This window comes from Oncorhynchus mykiss, chromosome 4 (assembly GCF_013265735.2).
Source record: "Oncorhynchus mykiss isolate Arlee chromosome 4, USDA_OmykA_1.1, whole genome shotgun sequence".
Taxonomy (NCBI): domain Eukaryota; kingdom Metazoa; phylum Chordata; class Actinopteri; order Salmoniformes; family Salmonidae; genus Oncorhynchus; species Oncorhynchus mykiss.
Window position 1 is genome coordinate 31,169,181 of NC_048568.1, and position 14,368 is coordinate 31,183,548.

Consider the following 14,368-nt stretch of genomic DNA (forward strand, 5'->3'; position numbering starts at 1 on the left):
AAAATGATTTCTTTCTATAGACATGCATGTGTATTAAGGATAGACAGGATCAAAGACTGTGGAAGTAAACTCTGTAGCCAATCTCCCAACACAGTTTCCGTGGCCTGGAACTGAACCATTACTCTAACACATCAGCTATTCTTTCTCAATCTCACTAGCCAAAAAAAGATGTGTTGCCTGTTATCTTTTCGGAGGCCTTCTGCCCTGCGTCTGTCTGTCCGAAGGGTTCTGGTGGGAGCAGGTGGTTGGAAAGGCTATGGTGGGGCCTGCTGGGCCAGGCCTGACAGACGCTATCAGGACGCCTCTGGCCCCTGAGTGACAGGCACCCCTTGTGACTGTGCTGCCCTATAAGGACACATGTGGTTTACGGCGACAGACCCCTCACAGCTCTCACTATCACCCTCACCCTACTGGTACTTTCTTTAGCCCCCCCCCCCCCCCCCTTACTCTATACTGTAGTGGGACTGGGCATTCCTTCTGGAAGCTTCTGAATGGGAGCTTCGAGAAAGCGCCTCTTGTATAAAAAGACAGGAGCAGGCCCAGGGGTCCTCAGATACAGCGAGTGAGAGGACATTCACCTGAATCCATAGAGGATTAGGACCAGTGAAATACAGAGATTTAAATACTAGATTCATCTGCAAAGGAACAGCAGAGACGCTCTGAGATTCAATCTACAGTGATCAGAAAACGCCAAGTGAAGCACAGGAGCACATTCTTATCTAGTCAAGGTAAGAGGGAGAGGGAAATAGATGAAAGGCAAACCAAATGAATAGCTACTTGCAACTCAGGACTGTAAGGAAGGTCAATAGAAAATATTCTGGACATACATTATGCATTAATTTTATAAAGGTGAAAGACCAGCAGGAAACAAGCAGCCCACAGTATGTTGGTACTCCATACGGAATAATGTATACCGGGGAAGAATTTAACCGTATTCATCTGAAATAGCATTAAATCAGTGGGGAGAATTTAACAGACCGTTTTCCTGGGTCTGGTAGAACCCTTTGTGTGAGCATGCTAGGAGATGAGCACATGGAATATGACCCTGGTTAGAGGGAGAGAGAGACATGGCAGCTGAAGAGAAGGACGAGAAGAGAGGCTTGGCAGTCGGCACAGAGAACAATTACAATCAAGTTACCTATAACAAGTTATTAAAGAATGCATTTATCAGACCTCAAAGTGTCTTAGACCAGAACCTATAAGATGAATATAGTCAGTTTGAAGCGAAGGGCAATGATGGATTCATAGATGCATTGATCTGGGAAAAGTAGTTTTATGAAGCCTTGATCATTTTTATGGACAAGATGCTGCTTTAGGAAAAAGTGTCTTCAATGGTGAAGAATGTTAATGGCATTTGATGAATACTTCTCAGTATATCAGTGCTTTAAAACAATCAGGACTTTTAAGAGCAACTATAATAGTTTTGCTGAAATTAAATAACACACAAAACCCTATAGTAGAGAGGACAATTCCATGCTGAAGACATAATAAAACTCAACATTTCTCTATTCAAGACAAAAGTCTTACATCATCTTAGTCACATTCACATGGCACCACTACAGCTGTTGGCAAGGGGGTGTGAAGATTCTGTCAACTCCACCCTCTTTTCAAATGGCAGAAGCCTTGATTGACAGATGGGGCCTGTGCAACAGGAGCCTCCAATGGAGGGCTGTATAACAGCTGCCTTTCTTACTCAGCACTTCATCTCTCATTGCCATGTGGCTGACTAGACTTGAGGCTTTCTAGAAAAAATCAGGTGTCTCCAGATGTTAAAAGCTTTAAATAGGCAACATTTCCTGCAATGACTATTTGTAAGCTACTATAAGTTTTATTTTCTTCAATTGCACTGAAGCAAGACTTATTGCAAAATGCAGCAAAAAGCCTAAAGTGCTTTTAAAAAGCATGTCTTCTGAATAGCCTTAATACAAGGATATTCAGCCATTCATAGGATAATAAAAGTACAATTAAAGATCTTTCAATGTCTGCCATTTTGTTTCTCTAGATGCCAGAGATAGCCAGCCACACCATGGAGGAGGAAGTGGAGACCTTTGCCTTCCAGGCTGAGATCGCCCAGCTGATGTCGCTGATCATCAACACCTTCTACTCCAACAAAGAGATCTTCCTTAGGGAGCTCATCTCCAACTCCTCAGATGTGAGTAGATTAATCATAACGCTGAATTGTCCCATGTAACATTTTACCTTAGTAACCAACCACTCATACACTGCACTCTGAGCCAATAGAGAAAACAAGTTATGAGCTATATAAGAGTTAGCATGCTAACCACCTTGTTAAATTAGCTCAAGCTATCAACCAAGAGACTTCTTTTTACCATTGTGACCTCTTTTTTTCATGTTCTGACAGGCTTTGGACAAGATCAGATACGAGAGCTTGACAGATCCCACCAAATTGGATTCCTGCAAGGACCTAAAGATCGAGGTCACCCCTGACCTGCGCACTCGCACCCTGACCCTGGTTGACACCGGCATCGGCATGACCAAGGCCGACCTGATTAACAACCTTGGAACCATCGCCAAGTCTGGCACGAAGGCCTTCATGGAGGCCCTGCAGGCTGGAGCTGACATCTCTATGATCGGGCAGTTCGGTGTGGGTTTCTACTCCGCCTACCTGGTGGCTGAGAGGGTGACTGTCATCACCAAGCACAACGATGATGAGCAGTACATCTGGGAGTCTGCAGCTGGTGGGTCCTTCACTGTCAAAGTTGACACTGGTAAGCCTTTTCAACAGTATTGATTAATATGCTACCACAAACAATACAACACTATAAACCCTCTCACTATAAACCCCCTCACTATAAACCCTCTTCCTGCATAACTTGAATCTGCTGTGCAACAATGTCATTCTAAAGGTAGTAAGCCTAGATCCAATGTGTGAGTCTGATTTGTCCGACCTGAAGGTGAGTCCATTGGCCGTGGCACCAAAGTGATCCTGCACATGAAGGAGGACCAGTTTGAATACTGTGAGGAGAAGCGCGTCAAGGAGGTTGTGAAGAAGCACTCCCAGTTCATTGGCTACCCCATCACACTCTATGTAAGTTCTAATAGAGCTCTATATTTCTTTAGTCGTAACAAAACATTGGTGAGATTAACTGAAATATACTGTATAAACTAGGAAAGTAACCTTTTCGATAATAGTGGACCCAAACATTGCTCCCTATAGTAGGCAATTCCTTAAAACGTTTTAATAACATGAACATTTTCATCAAGGTGGAGAAGTCTAGAGAGAAGGAGGTGGACCTTGAGGAGGGAGAAAAGGATGAGGAGGCTGATAAAGATGCTGCAGCTGAGGACAAAGACAAGCCCAAGATCGAGGACGTCGGCTCTGATGAGGACGAGGACACCAAGGACAGCAAGAACAAGAGGAAGAAGAAGGTCAAGGAGAAGTACATCGACGCAGAGGAGCTGAACAAGACCAAGCCTATCTGGACCCGTAACCCTGATGACATCACCAATGAGGAGTACGGAGAGTTCTACAAGAGTCTGACCAACGACTGGGAGGACCACCTGGCTATCAAGGTGAGTCTATGATAGCAACCCGAAAACTCAACCCTTATGGGTTTATCTTGATCCAACCTATGAATTAATATATTATTAGGACTGTATGAGTCAATGTTTATCTTTTTATTCCCACAGCACTTCTCAGTGGAGGGCCAGCTGGAGTTCCGCGCTCTCCTCTTTGTACCCAGGAGGGCTTCCTTTGACCTCTTTGAGAACAAGAAGAAGAAGAACAACATCAAGCTGTATGTGCGCAGGGTCTTCATCATGGATAACTGTGACGAGCTGATGCCAGAGTATCTCAGTGAGTACTGTTCCTTAAACCTTTCATGGATACCTCCTGAGCACCTACCTCAATCAGGACTTCAAATAAAGCTGTAAGTAAGATGTCTGACCAATTGTCTCGGTCGTTCTCTCCAGACTTCATCAAGGGTGTGGTGGACTCTGAGGATCTCCCCCTGAACATCTCCAGAGAGATGCTGCAGCAGAGCAAGATCCTCAAGGTGATCCGTAAGAACCTGGTCAAGAAGTGTATAGAGCTTTTCATCGAGCTCTCAGAGGACAAGGACAATTACAAGAAGTTCTACGAGCAGTTCTCTAAGAACATCAAGGTACGCTCTTCCTCACTTTGAAATGGCTTTTCCAAGGTACTACAGATGTTCTCCCAAACTTCTCCTTCTCTTTTTGAGGGAGCTTTAGCTTTAACATCTTCCATCGTTGTGTGCCTTTTAGCTGGGAATCCATGAGGACTCTCAGAACCGCAAGAAATTGTCAGACATGCTGCGCTACTACACCTCCAACTCCGGTGATGAAATGGTTTCCTTGAAGGACTACGTTTCCCGCATGAAGGACACCCAGAAACACATCTACTACATTACTGGTGAGCTTCCCTACATTTTTTCTCTCCATTATTTTTCCTTTGTTAAATCAATGTTACATTGAAAACTTGAGAAAGAAACAGGGCAATCCAAATGTTAATAACTGTGTATCCTCTTCTAGGTGAGACCAAGGAACAGGTCGCCAACTCTTCCTTTGTGGAGCGCCTCCGCAAGGCCGGCCTGGAAGTGATCTACATGATTGAGCCCATTGATGAGTACTGTGTCCAGCAGCTGAAGGAGTATGATGGCAAGAACCTAGTCTCTGTGACCAAGGAGGGTCTGGAGCTGCCTGAGGATGAGGATGAGAAAAAGAAACAGGAGGAGCTGAATTCTAAATTTGAGAACCTCTGCAAGATTATGAAGGACATCCTGGACAAGAAAATTGAGAAGGTACAAGCACAATTTACCTGAACCTAATCCCCCTGCAAAGTGTCTTCACCTTTTAATATCAGACCACTTACAACAATCGTCACTATGACTACTAATCATCTGTTTTCAATGTTGACAGGTTTCAGTGTCCAACCGCCTGGTCTCCTCCCCCTGCTGCATCGTGACCAGCACCTATGGGTGGACAGCCAACATGGAGAGGATCATGAAATCTCAAGCTCTCAGAGACAACTCTACCATGGGCTACATGACAGCCAAAAAGCACCTGGAGATCAACCCAACCCACCCTATTGTTGAGACTCTGAGAGAGAAAGCTGAGGCCGACAAGAACGACAAAGCCGTGAAGGACCTGGTCATCTTGCTATTCGAGACTGCTCTGATGTCTTCTGGATTCACACTGGACGACCCTCAGACCCACGCAAATCGCATCTACAGGATGATCAAGCTTGGCCTGGGTGAGTTGATCAAGCTTATTCGCCCTCAGCTTTTGTCTTGGTTGATGGGATTGAAAGTCTCCTCCCAGAGCAATATACAGACAGGGCTGCAAACACCAAGTAACTGACAGAAATATCATGGTAGTACAATGGTAAGGAATATGGCTTTTGCTTTTTCCATACTTTGGCTGTCTGAATAGCAGTTAGTACACCAACTGAAGATGGTTTTCTAATGTAGGCTATTTCTTCCCATCTACAGGCATCGATGATGATGATTCAGCAGTGGAGGACATCCTCCAGCCCAGTGAGGATGACATGCCTGTCCTGGAGGGAGATGATGACACCTCTAGAATGGAGGAAGTTGACTAAAGATATTACAGAAGTACATCATTTTATTTAAGAGCCTTTTAACTCTTTATTTTGTAAGTAATTTTTTTGTTTGTCCCAAATAGACTTTCCAATTTACATTTTCCATGACTGTTGAGCTGTGGAGAAAGTATTGTATTTAATCAATCATAATTAATCACTACCATAATCACATAGTATACCGGCTGCCTATTCATATAGTATACCCTATTCAACTGTACTTTAATAATAGGCTATTTAATGTCAAGTCAACAGGGATTTGACTTGTCTTTTTGTAACTGTGAGCTATTTTCTATGAAAAACGACAAGATTTATAATAAAGATGTATTTAGAAAAATATCTTACATTGTCTCTTTCTGGTTGATGAATCCTCTTTTTCAAATAGTCTGGATTATTGTGATGTCAGGCATGTTTATAATTCAACACAAATTTAATATCTCAGAGATGGATGAATGGACTATTTATTTTGCATCACCTTAGCCTCTCCTAAGTGCTCCCTGTAATGACAGTATTTCACATCTTGTTTTCTTGTGAATTCTTTTGAGTTATCATGATGATGAACATGTCATGATATTGTCGTGGAAATTCAACACAGGGACACTATATTGGTATGTACTGTACCAATGACTGTTTGTTTATATGAAGGTATTAACCCTGATTTTAAAAAATAAAATACAAAATGAACCCTGATATCGCCACGCCCATAAACCCGCCTTCACAGAATTGAATGCAAGAGGGGCGTGGACAGAGTTCTAGCGTTTGATTGACATTCCATCGCTCCTCTCAGTGCACACACTCATCCTACACACTGTAGAAGCACAGTTTTGGAATAGTCCAGACGGTTCTAGAAGCTGAGGATTTCTCGAAGACACTCAGCTGGTATAAAACCTTGCCAGTTGTCCTCCTCTCCCCATCTTTGGCGTTAGCTGGCTGGGTTGTGTTTGGTCAGGAACCAACTTCTGAAGAAGAGTACAGGGACATTTTCATCCACAGTAAGGTAAGAAATGAAATAACATTTTCCAACAGTAAGATGAGTGTCACTCTCCAAGTCATACAGTCAGTGGTAGTCCAGTCTATTAACGAAATATATAGATTATATTTCATTTCTTTGCCATCAGAAAAATCCATCCAAAACATGGATATGTTGCAATGAATTCCATTGTACTTTTCCTAATTACCTTACATTATTTCAGCATAGCCCACCATCCATACGTTTGCATTCATTATGTTATGAAGCTGACCTATAAAACCTGCAGTATATCCCGTCATGGATCTTGACTGTCTGTCACACTTTGATCATTTTCCGAAAATGATTTTCATTCACTTTACTAAACAATAACTATTCATCACGATTTGGATAATATTTCTTAAAGTAGGAAATGCATAAATATAAACATAACTAGTTATAATACACAGTCGCGAGGAGGAGATTGCGATATGATAGATAGAAACGGATTATGCGCTGGTAGGTTCTAGAATCATGTTATTTACCGTACCAACCGGCAGGTGGAGCATGTTTGTCCGATGTTACTTCAAGCCACGTGCTTTCGGTCAGATTACACTGAGATTTGACGATGAATGAGTTTTCTTTTTTATATATAAGAACTCATTCATCGTCAAAGTAACTGTTGCTTATTAGCGCATCGTCATTATGGCTGGTACTTTCATAGCCTACCAGCAGTGTGGAATGTAGAATATTCGATTATATTATAGTGCGCCTGTTCAGAGTAGACAATTATCCATTGATGTAATTTCCTTACAATGAATTTATTTCAGTTTATTTTGTTGAATACTTTGCTCTATGAAATAAGCTATGTAAAATGTAAGAATATAATTACATTTTGAAGGAGACATTTGGAAAAGTGTTCATACTTTTAGGGGGGATTATATTTACGACTATGTGGTCGTCTCACCTTGCTATCTTTAGATGAATGCACTAACTGTAAATCACTGGATAAGAGCATCTGCTAAATGACTGAAATGTGGCAAGGACCTGTGGCTTCTCTGCTGATGGTTTGCATTTGGTGGATTATGGTCATGAAGTCAATGCAGCTGTGAGGAACAGCGAGGACAGTCTGTCACACACCATCTGTCTGTTTTAAACTATAAATCCCTTACGGAACTCCATGCAGGTGCACGAGCTAGTGCGCACATTAAAGGCCCAGTGCTGTCAAAAACATGATTTCCTGTGTTTTATATATATTTCCACACCTAGGTTGGAATAATACTGTGACATTTTGAAAATTATGATAATTCCCTTTTAGTGTAAGAGCGGCTTGAAAAGAACACCTGACATTTCAGCCTGTTTTGGTGGGATGGAGTTTTGGCCTGCCTGGTGACATCACCAGGTGGTAAATTATTTAAGATGCAATATGTAACTTTTTGGGTGACCTGACCAAATGCATATAGAAATGTGAGTTAATGATCTGAATTTTCATTGAAAGCAAGTCTAAGAAGCGGTAGATCTGTTCTATGTGCGCTATTGTTATGCTTCCCTAAAGTTTAGATTTTGCATCTTACTTTTGGTTTTGTACACCAGCTTCAAACAGCATAAAATTGTTATAGAAAATATATTTCACGGCAGTTTAGATTGTACAATGATTCTCGACACTAGTTTTGTCACATGAACTGAAATTAGCTAAACTATTTTAATTTTTGCAACCAGGAAATGGTTCAGTGATTTCTACATAGTACACCTTTTAATAGGCCAATAAGAAAGATACTTCCAAACCTCTCTGCCAATAATGGCTAGTTTTCAGTTTCCCACTCAGACCACTCACAGACAGTCCTAGCAAAATTCTTGCTTGAGGAAATAACTCTTTGCTAAAAAGCTGTTTTGGGGTGGAGTTGAAAAATGTGTTTTTGACGGTGACGTCAGATTGCACAACTTCGGCTGCACTGACAGTCCAAGGAGTGACGCAACCCGTCAGAAGACAATCTGGTGTGTTGTGTTGTCTCCTTCTCAGCGTGTGTGTGTCTGTCTCCACAGATGCCTGAAGCCCATGACGCTCCGATGGAGGAGGAGGCAGAGACCTTTGCCTTCCAGGCTGAGATCGCCCAGCTGATGTCGCTGATCATCAACACCTTCTACTCCAACAAAGAGATCTTCCTTAGGGAGCTCATCTCCAACTCCTCAGATGTGAGTACTTCAGACAACACAAGCACTTAGACTTCTTGGTAATTTAGTATTATTTGACAATTCATAAAATACACAGGCATTTTACTTACATTCCTAGTTTATTGCACCACTATTAATATTTGAAGTATCTTTAGATAGTTTAAATTCATATTTTATTAAACACAATAAAATATTGACGTAGCCTGCAGGATACATTTACATATAATTAAGAGTTTTGTTAATCTTGTGCTGAGGTCTGTGTGAAATCAAAATTCAGGTGTATTTAGACCTATTTATTTTCAATCGACTACTAGGCTCTGGACAAAATCCGCTATGAGAGCCTGACAGACCCGACCAAGATGGACTCTGGCAAGGACCTGAAGATCGAGGTCATTCCCAACAAGGAGGAGCGCACCCTGACCCTGGTTGACACCGGCATCGGCATGACCAAGGCCGACCTGATAAATAACCTTGGAACCATCGCCAAGTCTGGCACCAAGGCCTTCATGGAGGCCCTGCAGGCTGGAGCTGACATCTCTATGATCGGGCAGTTCGGTGTGGGTTTCTACTCCGCCTACCTGGTGGCTGAGAGGGTGACTGTCATCACCAAGCACAACGATGATGAGCAGTACATCTGGGAATCCTCTGCTGGCGGATCCTTCACCGTCAAAGTCGACACGTCAGGTAAAGACAGATTATAGTTTTACAGTGAACTGTACCACTTAACCACTTTTCTATGTTAAGATTATTTTCCTGGTATGGTCTGTCCTAAACGCTGACTTGACTCCCATGTCTCTCTCCTATAGCTGAGTCTATTGGTCGTGGCACCAAGGTGATTCTGTACCTGAAGGATGACCAGACAGAATATTGTGAGGAGAAGCGGGTCAAAGAAATCGTGAAGAAGCACTCCCAGTTCATCGGATACCCCATCACACTCTTTGTAAGAACTAGTAGGCGTGAGTGGATTAAATTGTAACTAGTGTGAAATCAACCCCTAGATGTAGTGGGAACTCCACTGAGTGATTACTATGTTGTTGGAAGTACATCTCAAGGATCCTTTCAGATTTGCATAAGAGGTCAAGGGAGGGGGTAGGAAGAGATTTCAGATTGGACAAGTAACTGATTGGACGATAAATTGATGCTGATAACATTTTTCACTTTTTTCCTTTTTAAATCGATTGTGAAACACAAAGTGAATGAAATATTTCTGCCCACTACCCTCTAAAAATAACTTCCTGTACACCAACTCTGTCCTCTAACATGCCCATGATCCTCTCTGTTCAGGTGGAGAAGGAGCGTGACAAGGAAGTGAGTGATGATGAGGCGGAGGAGGAGGAGGAGGAGGAGAAGAAAGATGGGGAAGGAGAGGAGGACAAACCTGATATCGAGGACGTAGGCTCGGACGAGGAGGATGACCATGATCATGGCCATGACGGCGCATGTGGGGACAAGAAGAAGAAGAAGACGAAGAAGATCAAGGAGAAGTACATTGACCAGGAGGAGCTGAACAAGACCAAGCCCCTTTGGACTCGTAACCCTGATGACATCACCAACGAGGAGTACGGAGAGTTCTACAAGAGTCTGACCAACGACTGGGAGGAACACCTGGCTGTCAAGGTGAGTATATTCTATTTATATTGGCCAACAGAATATGTTTCCACACTGTTTATTTACAAAGTTTCACTCTGATTTGTAGGTAGTCATAGGTAGTACCAGTATTGGTAAGTTTATAATGCTTGAGCTAATTTCATAATGGCATACAGTATACATGTACATGAAGATTTGTTTTAGTTAGTAGTTGACCTTCTGTTTTCTTCTACAGCACTTCTCAGTGGAGGGCCAGCTGGAGTTCCGTGCCCTGCTCTTTGTGCCTCGCCGTGCGCCCTTTGACCTCTTTGAGAACAAGAAGAAGAAGAACAACATCAAGCTGTACGTCAGGAGGGTCTTCATCATGGACAACTGTGACGATCTGATCCCTGAGTACCTCAGTAAGTCAGACAGAACTGAAGTAGATGCTCACATAGAGCAGGTCTGTGAATGATTAACACAGCTATAATCTCATCTGACCCATATTGTCTTGGTCGTTCTCTCCAGACTTCATCAAGGGTGTGGTGGACTCTGAGGATCTCCCCCTGAACATCTCCAGAGAGATGCTGCAGCAGAGCAAGATCCTCAAGGTGATCCGCAAGAACCTGGTCAAGAAGTGTATAGAGCTTTTCACAGAACTCTCAGAGGACAGAGAGAACTACAAGAAGTACTACGAGCAGTTCTCCAAGAACATCAAGGTCAGTTTCATACTAATGTGACACTGTAAACATAGTAATAATGGATTATATTATTTATACAGAGCTTTTCACTAGTTTTCTGACAATTGATGTGTAACAGCAGCACCCACCACATGGGTGGTACACAGCAACCATTTTGTGCCAACATGCTCACCACACATCAGCTATCATCATTGTAACATTACCTTCAAGGTCAGCCTGAACTTAATCTAGGTTGCGACAGTCACCTTGTATCTCATGGTATAATAGGATGTAGGAGACAATCTAGGTGGATACTATGTCATATACCTGTTCTTTGAAGAATCATTGGGGAACATTTTGAAAGGTGTAGCTGTAGAATGTTCCACTAACCTTTAACTGGTCGCCACCTGTCTGATCCCCTCGCCATCTTGTCTCCTCTAAACCTGATATAAGCTGCTTAGGGCCCTGTCGCTCAGAGTGCTCCTTACCACCATCTTCTGTCTTGCTGAAGTGGGTTTGCATGACTAGGGTCAGCCTCTATGGCATATTGTTAGTGCTTGCATAAATCTTAAGGTAGGCCTTGGATTCCAAGTTAAAACAATCTGCAGGGGGCACACCTTTCATGTCCTCCGGAATTATGTGAAATCTGGCTCTATTCTTAAAGGACGTTTACCTTACTGACACAAGGCAACAAACAAGCCCCTTCTAGATATCATATTTGTCAGAACTTTGGGTTACTTCCTGGAAAATGTAAAAGTCTCGTAACGCACCAAGATACTTTCTGGGTGACTTGTTGTTTAACTTAAATCTGTTTTCTTTCCCAGCTGGGTATCCATGAGGACTCTCAGAACCGTAAGAGGCTGTCAGACATGCTGCGCTACTACACCTCAGCCTCAGGGGACGAGATGGTCTCCCTGAAGGACTACGTCACACGCATGAAGGACACCCAGAAACACATCTACTACATCACTGGTGAGGAAACACTCCTCACTGTACAGCCCAGTTCATAGGTTGTCAGATGGTAGGAACCTGTTTGCTCAAGTTGCTTTACCTACTGCATGTTCCAGGTGAGACCAAAGACCAGGTGGCCAACTCCGCGTTCGTGGAGCGCCTTCGTAAGGCTGGCCTGGAAGTGATCTACATGATTGAGCCCATTGATGAGTACTGTGTCCAGCAGCTGAAGGAGTACGATGGCAAGAACCTAGTCTCTGTGACCAAGGAGGGTCTGGAGCTGCCTGAGGATGAGGACATGAAGAAGAGACAAGAAGAGCAGAAGTCTCAGTTTGAGAACCTCTGCAAGATCATGAAGGACATCCTGGAGAAGAAAGTTGAGAAGGTGAGGACGCTTAATCAGGCTGCTTACAGATATCATGTTGCTGAAGAGGTCCTTTATGATAAGGAAAATGTTTACCTCAATGTCACCAATAAACCCCACTTTATTTACAAGCTCACTGACCGTACAACGATTGCCTGATTCAATGCTGTTCTGATCATCTTCCTAATAACCAACCTATCCTACCCCCCCGCCCTAGGTGACAGTGTCCAACCGCCTGGTCTCCTCCCCATGCTGTATCGTGACCAGCACCTACGGCTGGACGGCCAACATGGAAAGGATCATGAAGGCCCAGGCCCTGAGGGATAACTCCACCATGGGCTACATGGCTGCCAAGAAACACCTAGAGATCAACCCAGACCACCCCATTGTGGAGACCCTGAGGCAGAAGGCAGAGGCTGATAAGAATGATAAGTCTGTGAAGGACCTGGTCATTCTGCTGTTTGAGACGGCTCTACTGTCCTCTGGGTTCACCTTGGATGACCCTCAGACACACTCCAACCGAATCTACCGGATGATAAAGCTAGGCCTGGGTTAGTTGATTTGCTCAAACAAGGATGATGTTTGTGATCAATTGTAACCCCTTTGCCTGTAGTCCTTTTGTGTTTTCTGATCTGAAGGACCCATGTTGGTGTAATCAATAAGGTCATATTGTCTCCATCTAGCCCTCCAGTATACAATACTTAACATTAAGTGGCCTAGATATGAGAGAGAACCTTGTTAAAGCTTCAGTAACTGACCATGACTCATTCCTCCCCCCCTTCCCCTGTCCAGGTATTGATGAGGATGAGCTGACCCCTGAGGAGCCAACTTCAGCCCCCATCGAGGACATGCCTCCACTGGAGGGAGATGAGGATACATCCAGGATGGAGGAGGTTGACTAGACCAGCTGCTGTGTTACTGTAACTATGGCAGTTAGCTTTGGCACTAGTAGTGTTGACAGGATGAATTTGTTTGTTCATAACCCTGGAATGCCCCCCCCCCCCTTGCCCTCTTTCTTGATCCAAAATACCTTGACCCGCATTGACCACATGCAGTTCAGATGAATTCCCCTAAATGTTAAAATCTTTTGAAGAAAAACAAGAGCCTGTTGACACTTTTTTTTTTGTATCTTGAATTATATCAAGCATTTTTGTATTTGACATTCCAATGTTATTTTGTGTTGACTGTATGACTTGACTGTAAATATCTTCTCGAATTGATACGAACTTCAAATGTTGGGGACCCAAAAAATAAAAGTACCACGTTAACCCATTGCATTGCTTCATTTTGCTATGTGTTTTCGAATAAAATGAGCTTTTCTAGCGGTTTAGTTGGATACTGTACAAATACTCAAGTTATAATGGTGTACAGCTTCTTCTGTCAGTAGGGTAAGTTGATTAAAACCATTACATTCAGCATCCTGCCATCAAGGGAAATTAGTTATTTCTTACTTTTACCACGTTTTCTCCTCAATTTCATAGTATCCAATTGGTAGTTAGTCTTGTCTGAAAGCTTCAACTCGCATGCGGACGCAAGGCAAGATGAAGGTCGAGCTGTGTATCCTCAAACACAACCCAACCAAGCCGACACTGCTTGACACAATACCCACTTAACCCAAAAGCCAGCCGCACCAATGTGTCGGAGGAAACACTGCACCTGGCGACCATGTCATTGTGCACTGTACACAATGGGATAAGGACAACCTTGACGGCCTAACCCGGATGACACTGGGCCAATTGTGTGCCACACGGGGTCTCCCCGTCGCGGCCAGCTGCGACAGAGCCTGGACTCGAACCCTGAATTTCTGGTGGCACAGATAGCAGTGCCTTAGACCACTGCACCACACGGGAGGCCATAAGTATTATTTCTAACAACGATATCTACATATCTCAATGTTGTGTATCCCTGGAAATGATCAGAATTCATTTTAACATTAGTTTTGAAAACCATAGCTTGTCCAAAACCTGTCTCCTGGCAAAACTTATCCCAGGACTGGGGTAAGTTGAGCCACGGTACTGTACTGAATTAAATATTACCACTTTTTAAATTATTCTTTATTTCCCTAACTCAATTCAATCACAAGTGCTTTTGTCTTAATTTTAAACATTAAC

General features: G+C 43.2%; 1 protein-coding gene across 3 annotated transcripts; it reads left to right on the top strand.

The window, feature by feature from the left end:
- Positions 1–470: 470 nt before the first annotated feature.
- Positions 471–13,532, top strand: LOC110522488 (heat shock protein HSP 90-alpha 1). Of its 3 annotated transcripts, XM_036976090.1 has the most exons (12): positions 471–728; positions 2,003–2,059; positions 8,625–8,717; positions 9,011–9,380; positions 9,503–9,636; positions 9,981–10,313; positions 10,519–10,684; positions 10,791–10,981; positions 11,767–11,914; positions 12,010–12,278; positions 12,475–12,808; positions 13,050–13,532. In XM_036976090.1, exons 2-12 carry the CDS (start codon positions 2,003–2,005, stop codon positions 13,157–13,159), a joined length of 2,205 nt encoding a protein of 734 aa, XP_036831985.1. In that variant the 5' UTR covers positions 471–728; the 3' UTR covers positions 13,160–13,532. The 3 variants fall into 3 exon arrangements, with proteins under 3 accessions (XP_036831985.1, XP_021456592.1, XP_021456591.2); XM_021600917.2 differs by lacking the exons at positions 8,625–8,717; positions 9,011–9,380; positions 9,503–9,636; ... (5 more) ...; positions 12,475–12,808; positions 13,050–13,532 and adding exons at positions 2,363–2,729; positions 2,916–3,049; positions 3,226–3,534; ... (4 more) ...; positions 4,900–5,233; positions 5,472–5,917 and having other exon boundaries at positions 510–728; positions 2,003–2,152; XM_021600916.2 differs by lacking the exons at positions 471–728; positions 2,003–2,059 and adding an exon at positions 6,388–6,575 and having other exon boundaries at positions 8,568–8,717.
- Positions 13,533–14,368: the final 836 nt, after the last annotated feature.

Coding starts and splice junctions, on each gene's coding strand:
- LOC110522488 (XM_036976090.1), top strand. CDS start 2,003: ATGCCAGAGATAGCCAGCCACACCATGGAGGAGGAAGTGGAGACCTTT. Junction 10,982..11,766: donor AGTTCTCCAAGAACATCAAG/GTCAGTTTCATA, acceptor TTTCTTTCCCAG/CTGGGTATCCATGAGGACTC. Junction 12,279..12,474: donor TGGAGAAGAAAGTTGAGAAG/GTGAGGACGCTT, acceptor CCCCCGCCCTAG/GTGACAGTGTCCAACCGCCT.